The sequence below is a fragment of the Phacochoerus africanus genome, chromosome 10 (assembly GCF_016906955.1).
Source record: "Phacochoerus africanus isolate WHEZ1 chromosome 10, ROS_Pafr_v1, whole genome shotgun sequence".
NCBI classification, from domain to species: domain Eukaryota; kingdom Metazoa; phylum Chordata; class Mammalia; order Artiodactyla; family Suidae; genus Phacochoerus; species Phacochoerus africanus.
In genome coordinates, this window is record NC_062553.1 from 80,630,794 (window position 1) to 80,643,950 (window position 13,157).

Sequence of the window (13,157 nt, forward strand, 5' to 3'; positions counted from 1 at the left end):
GATAGGAAAGAATTCTCCAAGGTCATCTTCCCAGCAGATTGAGATACTTGTAGCCAGACAGTAAAGCATTAGAAGACCATGCCAGGTTACCCAGATGGGCTAGCAATAAATTACTGCCCAAGCCAGTCAAGGAAGAAGAGTGCTGACAAGCAGCATCTGAGAAGACATGTGCAGAGCTCGGCGCAGGAAAGCTGTTTGAGGACACTCTTCCTGGAATAACTTCCCCCCAGAGGAGAGAGGAAAGAAAGTCCTGTGACTCGGGAAGAGTCAAAAAGTCATGTAAAACATCTGGCTGAGGAAGGCGTCACCAAGCCTGGCTTTGAGAGACATGAGGGGAGAACCAGTGAGAAGGGGCCCAGCATTTAAGTGAACAGGGAATGAAGACAAGGCCAAGATGAAAGAGGCAGGGCATGCCTTTGGGGAGGCAGCGTAAGGCTGAAGAACATAGGGTAGAGGGAACGAGCAAGGCGTGGCCTTAGAGAAAGTCCACTGCAGGGAAACGGGGTGTGGCCAGAGGATGAGAAGGGGGCAGAGACTAACCCTCCCCCTACCATGGTACCTATGGCTACCTCCTCCCAGCTTCCCTGTCTACGAAACCATTTTGCTTGCCATGTACCTTCCAGGCACGCAACATCATTTGTCACAACATCCCACGGAGGTTGGTACCACTCTCTCCAGCTCAGAGAAGGAAACTGAAGCTTAACGAGGTCAAGCGAACCTGTTTGAGGTCAGCAAGGTATAAAAGAGTGCAACTAGGACTTCGAAATACGTTGTCTTTTAACTCAAAACATGGACTTTTAGTCACGGTATTGGTTTCCCAGAACTGTTGTAATAAGGTACTACAAACGCGGTGGCTTAACATCAACAGAAAGTTATTGTCCCCCAGTTTGGGAAGCCAGATCTCTGAGATCAAGAGGTCCTCATGGTGGTTTCCTTCCAAGGGCCGTGAGGAAAGGATCTATTCCTGGCCTTTCTCCTCAGCTTGTACTTGGCCATCTTCTCCCCGTGTCTCTTCACACTGCCTTCCCTCTATGCTTGTTTCAGTGTCCAAATTTCCCATTTTTATATGGACACCGGTCCCACTGGATTAGAGCCCAAGCTTACTGACCTCACCTTCACTGATTGCATCTGCAATGATCTACTTCCAAATGAGGTCACACTCTGAGGTACTGGGGTTACGGCTTCAACATAGGACTTTTGGAAGGGGGTGCACACTTCAACTCATCACAGCCACTATCCCCCACCAGCCCTCAGAGGCAAAATGGTAGAACCAAAAGAACATGACTTGTTGAACCTGAACAAAGCTCCCTGCTCTGAGAGCCTCCAATAAAACAGGCTAAATTCTCCTGGCTTCGTCCCTGTAAGGAAAGAATAAGTCAAAGGCCCACCATTGGCACAGACAATCCATTGTTTTCTCCCCACAATGGTTCCCACCTACAGATTCTTCTATTACTACAAAGAAAGGGAGGGGGGGTCACAGTTGCCATAGGCTGTTTGGTTCTATTCTAGCCTGGCATCTCCTTTCCAGGTACAGAGACCACCAGGGCTAGCCCTTGGGTAACACGATCGGCTGCTAGCCCTGCTGCAAGAAGAGAACAAAATCTGTATGCCCTCTTTTGCTCAAACTGTCCCCCTGCCCCCACAGCGTGCCTCTGGATGAACACAAGCTGAAACCTGGTCCAAGCAGCCATAGCTGGTGCTGAATGAGGGGAGCTCAGGGCCCTGGGCCCTGAGGGAAGCAGGGTCCTGGCTCAGGCAGCCTTCGGCAGATGCTCAGGGCATGGGCCACACCCACGCACCAAAAATACACACAAAAAGGACCACCTCCCACTTATTTTCTGGGGACATGAAGCTGTTCAGCCTGTGTAAAACACCACCTCCTGAGCCCATTACTAAGGGTACCATGGGCCAGGCCCAGAGTGAAGCTCCCTGGCCGGGGACCTCAGGCAGGCTGCGGCCACATGGCTCCTGTGCACAGAGGAGCCAGCCCTGACTCCCCTCAGACACTACCCTGTTCTTCCTGCACCAACCACAGGAGGGGTCTGCAGGGCTGTGGCTAGAGGAGCCCTGGCAGCCAGTGCTGCTCTGAGGCTTCACTATCACCGCACTGTCATCCCACAGACAGTGGCCCAGACAACAAAGATGCACGTGATGTGCATAGTAGGAACAGCACAGCAAATAGAAGTTCCCACTAAGTGAGCACGGGCTGTGTCCTGAGCATGCTACTTGGATTTGGTCACTTCAACCCCAAACCTCTGAGTGTCACTTTCTTTTTAGGAAGCTGCAACGGAATCCTACAGTCAACTGAATTGCCCCAAAGCACACTGGTAGCCAGACTGGGTAGCAATTTCCTTGACCACATAAATGGTCACACACACACTTTGGGCGTTCCCAACAGCAGGTTGGGTGCCCCTCGCTGTGAAGGATGGAAGCCTTCCTCAGGCAAGCAGAGGAACCAAGTCCTGCTGCAGTGGGTCTGCTTTTTACCGCCCCCTGGATACGCAATAATTCAGAACACTGCCAGGAAACCACTCCCAGCGCTACCCTGAGCCCACTCACTGTAACTGCCCACAGGCTTGCATTTTCCCACAAAAATGGGAAAGTTTGCCCCAGACCAAGTTTCTCTTCTGCCTTTCTATGCAGCAGGCATGGACAGGAAGTGATAACTCAGAAGACAGGACACTGGGGATGATGCTGCCCCCACCCCCTGGCCAGACTGGCCCACTACACAGGCCTGGACCCAGGCCTCCGCCTCAGGGCTGGCCGTTGTCCCAGGCCCTGGGCTCCTGAGCAGTCCCCGTACCCTCCCATGGGCCTCAAGTTCAGCATTTTACGTTATGTTGTACTGATATGGTCCTTAATTTTAGGTAGAACAGGGTTACTTTTCAATGGGCCTATTCCCCGGTACACCCCTGAACCTGAACTTGACACCTTACATGGTCCAGGGGAGGCCACTTCCAAACTGATACCCAGCATTCTGGAATCATCTCACCTGGGGAAGAGGTGACAGACACATCCTTCCTGTGACAACCTGAGGGATGAACTCTGACAGCCGAGGAGCCTCCTGTAGTCAAGAGAGACGCTCTGGGCCCCCAGAGCAGACCCTGGAGCAAGGCTGGTTTCACTATCCAGGGAATCCGTAAAAATGAGCTCCACATCCCAGGGACTTCAGATCAGGGGACAGAGAAGTGCCCCTTTGCCGGAGAGGTTGGTTCAGCCTGTGTCTCCAGTCTGAGGCTGGGAAGATTAAGCAAGCATCCCAGGGGACCTGAGCATCCTCGGCCCACCTCCTGTGCAGGGGCTGACTGAGGCTGCTCCAGGGACATCCCAACACCTGACTCTCTGCCCCAAAGTCCTGCCTAATTCAGATGGACAGATGAGACCTGAAGGCCTGGGAAGCAGAGGTGGGTGGGAGTGGGGGCAGGGAAAGAGCTGTGCACCTTGAAGTTGAGCCCCAGCCCCAGCCTGGGTAGGGCTCACGCAGGCCATGGGGCAAGGGCTGGTTCGGGCCGCTGGAAGGGGCTGCTGCCCCCCAGAATCACGCCCTGCTGGGAAGCAGCAAGGCTTCTGGTTCAGCTGTTCCACCTGTGAGCGCCAGGCCAAGAGGACAGGCATCTCCATCCGCCAGCTGCCAAGTCATAAAGTGTTAGAGGGAGTGAATGCCACCACCTTTCCCCGTGTGAGGACACAAATCCAAGAGTAAATCGTATTTTATTTCATGTACAGAGAACTTGGGGCAGAAAGGCAGTGTGTGCTAACCGTGCACTGTGAGCAGCATGGAGAAGCCGGCTGTGAATCCGCTGGTGCCCAGAGTCCAGTGAGCGTGGGGTCCCCAGGGCACCCCCTCCCCCCCACCCCCAGCCCCAGGTAAGGAGCCTCTGCCTGCCGCCCTCAGGGTTTAGGCCAGTGCAGTCGCGCCCACCCGCAGCGGCCCCTCCAGAGCCAAGGACGCATCTGAAAAGCACAATTGCCTTTCTGATCAGGGAGGCAGGACTGCCCTCCTTCTTGCTCTGTAAACCAGATAATTAAAAGTTCCAAGTCCCAAGGCCTGACAGGTGAAAGGTCTCTTCTGTCCATCCAGATGCCCTCCTCCCGCAGCACCACCCTACGCAGGTCCGAGCCGTGCGCCCCCCTCCCCCCACCTCTAGCAGTAAGTCCCCCTCCCCCTCCTGGAGTGCCAATCGGTGATCTGTCCGTCCTCCTGGTCTGTCCTGGCAGGCGGCTGTGGGTTCTGCCCCAGGAAGACAGTGCTCCCGGACCCCAGGCAGGTCCTGACGGCCAGGGTCTGCGTGGGGCCGCCAGGGGCCGGCGCTACAGCAACTTGACGTAATTCTGTGGAATCAGACCCCTCTTGCCATTCAAAGTGCCTTCGAGCCAGCCAGGTTCCCTCGAGGTTTGCACTGAAAAGGAAGAGAAAATCCCCTTGTTACCAAAATGCCCCCAGCTTCTTAGGAATTCACCGTACCCTGAGCATCTCAGAGGCTCCACCCATATTGAATGCGGCCGTTCCCAGGCTGTCTGGTTACAAGTCCGAACAAGAGAACCAGTGTTATTTATAGGTATCCCTCCCCTGCAAGCCTTCATCTCTCTGGGCATCACAGCCTCCGAATCAGTCCACCAAGTTCTGCTGGGCTGCTTCTCATCCACAGGCACGAAGGAGCTCTGAAACTTCTCAGAACATGCAGTTCATCAGAGGCATTCCCCTGCATCAAATGCAGTCTTTAGGAACAAACCCAAGCCACGGTGGGTCTGGTGCACAGGCCCCTGGCCCTGTCGCCTCCCTGGCTGCCCCCACACTGCCCAGAAGCATATCATCCAGGTCAGTGCGCTGAACCAGCCAGAGAAATCCCCACCTGAGCCACTAGGCCTTTGCAGGTGCCGGGCCTTCCACTGACAGGCCTTTGCCCTTCCTTCTTGACTGGGGAATTCTTCTCAGAGACCTCTAGGGCCCGTCTCCTCTGGAGAGTCTTCTTTGGTCATTCTCGGCATTTATCAGGCCTCACCGGCATCGTCTGGACACCTGCCTGACTGCCACTCTGGACAGGGAGCTCCGAGGGCAGGGCTCGGCCTTACACCTGGGTACAGTTCCCCGCACCTTGCAGGTCCCATAAATAGCCACGTCGGCTATCAGGAGAATGGCCGGAGGCTGGACAGCAAAGGGCATGAGGTCCAAACACTCATCACCAGGGTCAGGAAGCATTTAATAACCCCCAGCTGTGGGCCAGCCCAGCTCAGGCCTCGGCCACCACCAGGAGCAGGCGTGTGCGCAGGAGAAGAGGGGGGAATGTGGGAAGGGGGGGCAGCAGACAGCTCGGGAGGCAAGGCAGCCACAACCACAACCCATCGGAAAACATACAGCTGGCATCAAACACACCCATAAGCTCAGACACACATGCCACCTAACACACAAACACATCTCAAAACAATGCTTCTCTATATGAAATGCATTGGATTCTATTATTTTTCAATGCAGATTGTAACTTAGCAAATGGAGTTTATAACTGACTCACATAGCAACCACAGTATGACCTCTACACAGCTGGTCCTCTGCCCTCCTCCCCACTTGGGACTGGACAAGGCCTCCTCGTCCTCCAGACACCAGTGGAGGGATCCCCTTCCTCCGACACCACCCCAAAGCTCCAGGCTAGCTCCCAGCCCCCACATATGCACCCACATGCTGTGTGTTGGGGGGGGGAGTGTGCGCATGTCACACACACACAGACTCTGCTTCCTGGTTTGGGTGCTAACATGAGACATCTCATGTCCCCAGCACAGTGCCGGACTAGGATCATTCGCTAAAAGGGTGAATAAACAAATGAACCAGAGATGCGCCCTCCTGATGACCTGGCAGCATCCCTTTCTCTACACCCCTCACAGAAGGATTTTCAAAGGCTCTCGCTTAATCCCCCACTGGCAATGCCACCAGAGTGCCGACCCCCACTGGGGAGAGGGTCTGGGTTCCATGGGAGAGGTGCCCAGGGGCCGTGCAACACGGCAGGCCTGAGCAGGTCCCCTCCTCAGTCTCTAAGAAGGAGTGACCTTGGGAAGGAATGACAATGTCCCCTCCTTCCCTGACATCGGGCTGCCACCCAGCCTCCATCTTGGGGTGGCAGCAGTTGGGGGGAGGCACAGGGCAGGTCAGTAGCTCCATGCCCCACATCGAGAGACAGACTCATTAAAAGGCAGAGGGATAAATTAGGAGTTTGGGATTAATAAACTATTCCATGCAAAGTACTACTACTATAATACTACTCTACAAAATAGATAATCGGCAGGGACCTACTGTATCACACAGGGGAACTCTACTCAAGATCTTGTAATAACCTATAATGAAAGAGAATATTGAAAAAGAATATATATACACACACATACATATGTGTGTGTGTATATATATATATATATAAATAACTGAGTCACTTCCCTGTGCACCTGAAACTAACACAACATTGTAAATCAACTAGACTTCAATAAAAAATTTTTTAGGAGTTCCCATAATGGCTCAGCAGAAACTAATCTGACTAGGATCCATGAGGACATGGGTTCAATCCCTGGCCTCGCTCAGCACGTTAAGGATCCAGCATTGCCGTGAGCTGTGGTGTAGGTTGCAGACATGGCTCGGATCCTGCATTGCTATGGCTGTGGCGTAGGCCAGTGGCAACAACTCCGATTTGACCCCTAGCCTGGGGACCTCCACATGCTGCAGGTGCAGCCCTAAGAAGACGTTTCCAAAAAAAATTTTTTTGTAAAGACTCCCATGACACATGGCAAACAGAAGAGCACTGACTTAGTGGGCACTGGGGAGTGATGGCTGTGGGACAGTTACCACCATGCCACAGACCCTATCCTGCCACTGCCGAGCTGTGTGGCTCCGGGCAAGTCTCATCCTCAGAACCTGATGAGTGTGTTAACGATGGTTACAACAAGGCTTCCTGCTATCATGGTTTTTGTTTGCTTGTTTCTTTGTTTTGGATGTGCCCATAGCTTGCAGAAGTTGCCTGGGCCAGGGATTGAACCCAAGCTATGGCAGTGACACCACCAGATCTTTAACCTGCTGCGGCCACTAGAAGACTCCATGGTTTTTCTAAATTTGTGGTAAAATATATATAACATACCATTAACCATTTTAGCCATTTCTAAGTGTACAGCTCAGTGGCATCAAGGTCGTTGACACTGTTGTATAACCATCATCACTGTCCACCTCCAGAAGACTTCCATCTTCCCAAACTGAAACTCTGTATCCACTAAAACGCTAACCTCCTATTCCCCCTCCCCAAGCTCCTGGTAACCTTTATTCCGTGTTCTGTCTCTGGGAGTGTGCCTATTATAGATAAGTCATATCAGTAAAATCGTACAATATTTCTCCTTTAGTGACTGGGTTATTTCACTTAGCATAATGTCTTCAAGATTCATCCAGGGTGAATGAATGGGTGAGAACCTCATCCTTTTATGGCTGAATACACTATTTCAGGTATAGACCATGTTTTGTTCAGCCACTCATCTGCCAATGGACATTTGGGTTGTTTCTACTTTGGGGCTATTGTGAATAACAGAGCTATCTATGCACACGGATGTACAAATATCTGTTTGAGTCCCTGTTTTCCACTCTTTGGAGGTACATATTCAGAAAAGGAATTATTGGACCTATACGGTAATTCCACGATTCATTTTTGAGACCCGGCCGCCTTGTCTTCCACGACAGCTGCACCATTTTACATTCTCAGCAGCCTTGTGCAAAGGTTCCAACTGCTCCACATCCTTGCCAACACTTGCTACTTTCTCTGTTTTTGACCAGAGCCCTCCTAATAGGTGTAAGGTGGTATCTCATGGCAGTTTCTCCAAGTCCTCCCGGTTTATCACCCCCTAACAAGGACATGGGGCTAGTAATAAGGGTAATTTGTGAGAAGCTTCTTCCAGAACAGAATCTGGTCTCCTAGAAACATTACTAATGACAAATATCTAGATCATCACATGACAACAACTAACAGGAAACCACACTCAAGATGCAGCCTGGGAGTTCCCGTCGTGGCGCAGTGGTTAATGAATCCGACTAGGAACCATGAGGTTGCGGGTTTGGTCCCTGCCCTTGCTCAGTGGGTTAAGGATCTGGCGTTGCCGTGAGCTGTGGTGTAGGTTGCAGATGCGGCTCGGATCCCGCATTGCTGTGGCTCTGGCGTAGGCCGGTGGCTACAGCTCCGATTCGACCCCTAGCCTGGGAACCTCCATATGCCACGGGAGCGGCCCAAGAAATGGCAAAAAAGACAAAAAAAAAAAAAAAAAAGATGTAGCCTGGCCCACGTGGAGGCCTCCATCCTGGGCTTGTTCCTGTACTGTCCCCATGCCTCACACCCTCTCTGCTCCAAGGTGATCAGCAGCTTCAAGGCTGTGTCTCTCACCCTCTGACCACAGTCAGTGATCGTTAAAATGCAGTTTCATCACATATGTATATGTCCCTAATAATATACTATTTATTATGTTTATTTTTGTTTTATTTATTTATTTTTAGGGCCACACCTGCAGCATATAGACGTTCCCAGGCTAGGGGCTGAATCTGGTCTATACCACAGCTACAGCAACACAGGATTCATGCTGTGTCTGCCACCTACACCACAGCTCACGGCAATGCTGGATCCTTAACTCACTGAGTGAGGCCAGGGATCGAACCCGCATCCTCATGGATCCTAGTCAGGCTCGTTTAACCACCGAACCATGAAGGGAACTCCTATTTTGTTTATTTTTGAGGCTAACCAGAATCACATTATATAGTCTTCTGGCACTTAATTTTTTTAATTCATGTGTTTTTCTAAATTCCCTCATGTTAAGAATATATGTAGGAACACAACTGCTAGGTTGCAGGGCTTATACAGGGTCACTTTTCTAAGATAATGCCCAACCATTTTCCAAGGATTACCCGTTATATACATGGAGACTTTAAAATGAATCACCAGAAGCTTTTAAATATTAATCTGGGCCACACCTGCTCCCCACACAACGGACAGAGCCTGTCTCCAGGTTAAAAACGAACAAAATCTGGCAAGCAAGGCAGCCAGGCTTCCTGTCCCAAAATCGTAATGCCAGGCAGCCCTGGCGATGGAGACCACTCCCAGTACGTCCAGCAGCTGAAGGGCCACCTATCTGGAAAGAGAGCAGGGCTGACCCGTCAGCAGGGTAATGTATTTCTTAGGACCCCTGGTCCCAGAGAAGATCACAGCGCCCCCCGGAGGGTATGATAGGCCTTTCCGCACAACAACCGCTAAGCATGAGAGTCTACTACAGAAACAAATCCTCTGCCCATAATTTAAACTCAATTCCAGGCTCACACAGTAAGCCCAAAAAGTAACAAACAGTTACTGAGCAAGGTGATTACTAAAGATCCCTTTCCCTTCCACACTATGGGTTAGGATTTCCTATTCTTATATATATTTGCAACTATGTAACTACTGACATCATGGCCCAGGGGCCACTGGGACCTGGATTTTGTCTTCTCCAATGGTCCCTGAATGCCTGACGCCAATTTCCTTTGTTGCCTGCACCACACGAGGGAACAGGGAGCTTGCAAAGCAAGAGCATGGATGAGAGGTGGAAGATTCCAAATGGACAAGTGAACACAGGAAAAATGTCTTGGGCATTTCGAGGGGGTGGGGCTACATACTGCGTGTGCAGGAAGGAAGTGTTCCTGGCAACACTCCGGGGGCTGAAATTATAAACAACGGCCCCCTGGAGCAACAGGAGCTGAGGCTGGGGGCGCTGAGTTCTGGCATGCATCGGTCATCAGAAGAGAGGACCTGCAGCCATTCGAGGAGGGGTCATTAGATGTGTTCTGAGGGAGCAAATACTCCTAACTAGTTCTAAAGTCTCTGCTAAGAGATCAACAATGCACGGAAGATGAAGGTGCCAACGTACAGAAAAGACGAAATCCTGGAGTTCCCGTCATGGCTCAGTGGTTAACAAATCTGACTAGGAACCATGAGGTTGCAGGTTCGATCCCTGGCCTCGCTCAGTGGGTTAAGTGTCTGGTGTTGCCATGAGCTGTGGTGTATATCACAGACGCAGCTTGGATCTGGCGTGGCTGTGGCTGTGGTGTAGGCCGGCAGCCACAGCTCCGATTGGACCTCTAGCCTGGGAACCTCCCTATACCGTGGGTGCAGCCCTAAAGAGACCAAAAAAAAAAGAAAAGAAAAGACGAAATCCTGCTTAAGGGTCTTCCATTTTCTGTGACCTTTAAACCAGTACTATCAGTTTTTGTTACTTGCAGCCCAAAGCATCCCAACAGATACACCTTCCACCAAGGACAGTATCTCAGGAACAATTTGGCATCAGGGGTTTCAGAGGCTCCCAAATGCATCTAACCACACAGCATCAAAATCCCTCAGCATCCCTCAGAGGGTGGGCTCCACTGCTCTCAGCTTCCCCTTCTGCCATATGGAAAGTCAACACGTGCCAGGCCTGAAGCAGGGCAGCTCATTTGTCCCACTCTCCTGGCAGCACTGCATTCATGGATATTATGGCGACAAAGGAGTCATCTTCCCTCTACTCGAAGAACAAAATCCCTCCATAAAGTATAATTCTGTCATATGTGGGGTTTTTAGTTGTTTGTTTTCTGACACTATCCGGAGTCGCTGGCTCTCATGAGTACGTATCACACAGATATAGAAATCTATTCTAAATGAGGCAACCTGCTTTCTGAAAAACAATCATCAGCAAACGCTGCGTCACTGACAATTTCCCGCCAGGCTCTGTGTTAATCTACCCCATAGCTTCCAAACATTCTGGCTAATCAACCATTCCATTGCAAGCATCTCAGGTTCTCACTGCTTCCCCAGAACTCTTTTGGGCAGCTCCACCCACACGCAACCTCACTGTTTCCATAGCAACCAATGAATTTCATAATGAGCGGGATTGGGAAGGAAGAAAAGGGGTGGGGGGAGAGATAGACACCGAACCACAGGAAGAATTTGTGAGATTCAGAGCTGGGCACAGCTCCTAAACGCTTATGTGTGAATATTAAACACTCAAAATCTCTACCCTGGTTTCAAAATGCCAAGTCAATAGCTGTATCAGGAGAGTCATATACTATTCAAATGAGCAAACATCATGTAAGGCATAGGAAGGGTAAGGGAACCATAAACCACAATTCGTCGACAATACTACTCTCCTGTAACTCAGAGCCGGTGAACCTGAAGCATTTAGGAGGCTGGGTTGGGGACTCCAGGGGAAGAAAACAGAAGATGCAAGTCAGAAATATTTCTTAACTCCAAGTGGCACTGGCTTCTTTAGAGCAGGAGAAAGATGTCCTGAACGAAGACCCTCAAGAATTGAGAGGGCTGGAGAATTACCAAGATTAAAACGGAAATGGGCTTCTATAGCCCCCTGGCGTTTGGTTCCCGGGAGCCACGTGGGTCCCCTCTCACCCATCCGCAGCATCAAGGGATAGACTCATGCTCTGACAAGCCCACCACCAGGGGCCACCTGCTGGCTCTCATGGGGAGACCCTCTGGGCTGAAAGAAGACATCCCACCACGAAGCTCCTGCTAACACTTACCATCCTCAAAGATTGCTCCTATTTCGAAAGATAACTCCGAGCTGTGTTCTGCTTCACAGGGGTACACCGCGCGCGCCTTCCGGTTGATGACGCTGCAAAGGGAACGCAGGAGACACACATTGAAACGTGAGAGACCGGGAGCCAGAAACCGCCCCCCCCCCCCACGTGCACTTTCCCAAATCTCATTTAATGTCACCCGCAGGGCAACCCCTTCCACAAAAGAAATCATCAGAGAAGCAAACATCCGGCAAAACCTCAGCCCTTGATTGTCAAGTAAATGATGGGTTTCAAATTCCACCCTCTCTTTGGGGAGCCTCTCTGAGAAGCTTTCCTCGAACCTCTTTACCTAATTCTCTTCTCCTTCCTCAGCGGGATGACCTCTCCTGTCGTTCAGGGTTATTAGGACCACAGTGCATGTTTATGTCTGAAGCATTTCATCTTAATCTATTACAGAAAGGCACCGGTGACTTGAGACAGGAGGCGAGGTGGTGAAGGGCAGAGGACACAGACACTAAGTGGCTTCAGCTGTGCACTATGGACACCAATTGTCTACAATGACTGTCTGCCTCCTCGCCATCCTGAAAGAGACTTGCTGTTCCCAGCTGGGTCTTCTTTATTTGACTCCCTCACTCTTGCTCCCAAAAGGCACAGAAGGCTCAGCTTCTCACCGCTTGTCAAAATGTCCTGGGTTTCCTTGTGGGAAAAGGACACAGTGGAGCAGGATGGAAACCGAGCTGCACACTGAGAAGGAAGCGTCCGAACTCACTCGTCCCCCCACTGGAGCAGGGGAAGCCACTGATGGGGAGAAGAGCCTCAGCCTGCTGCCCCGGAAGAAGGGCTTGCAAAAGCCAGCACCTCTGGCCTCTGATCACTGGCCCATTAAATGGTTGTGTTAATTACTCTTTTCATTATCCCATTTACCTTCCTTTAAAACAAAACATATCTGAATCTGGAACCACGACAGTTTCTACTGAACCTACGACACTTAGAGGTAACCACTGCCACTTCAGCTGAAACTACATATGTAATAACTCCAACTTCCACTTTTACTAAACCCTCCACTACAGCACCAGCTGTCCTTGAACTGAACCCAAACCTCCCACCTGAGCCTACAAGCAAAAGAGTCATTTCCATTTAAACTGAATCTCCATACACCACTAAATGTAGCAATACAAAAGCAAGAACCAAAACTTCATTCATAAACACTCAAAATTTTTCAGAATCTACTCTGAAAATAACAGTAGTACTTCAACAGGATTTCTGACACTAAAAATGAATCTAGGAGTTCCCATCGTGGCTCAGTGGTTAACGAACCTGACTAGGAACCATGAGGTTGTGGGTTCGATTCCTGGCCTTGCTCAGTGGGTTAAGGATCTGGCGTTGCTATGAGCTGTGGTGTAGGTTGCAGACGCAGCTCGGATCCTGAGTTGCTGTGGCTGTGGTATAGGCCAACGGCCATAGCTCCGATTAGACCCCTAGCATAGGAACCTCCACATGCCACGGGAGCAGCCCAAGAAAATAGCAAAAATACAAAAAAAGAATCTATAACCCCGTGGCTTTAACAATGTCAACTGAGGCGACATCTGCAATGGAAACCAATGTTTCAGCTGAATTTACA

At 50.7% G+C, this 13,157-nt stretch overlaps 1 protein-coding gene across 1 annotated transcript in view; it reads right to left on the minus strand.

Annotated features, from left to right (window-relative positions):
* Positions 1-3,694: 3,694 nt before the first annotated feature.
* The window catches only part of ARHGAP10 (Rho GTPase activating protein 10), a 370,863-nt gene continuing 361,400 nt past the window's right edge, over positions 3,695-13,157 (minus strand). Inside the window, exons 22-23 of the mRNA XM_047799118.1 lie at positions 11,540-11,631; positions 3,695-4,400 (exon numbers count right to left, since the gene is read on the minus strand). Coding sequence (XP_047655074.1) covers positions 4,312-4,400; positions 11,540-11,631 — 181 coding nt within the window. The 3' untranslated portion in view covers positions 3,695-4,311. The remainder of the gene's footprint in view (positions 4,401-11,539; positions 11,632-13,157) is intronic.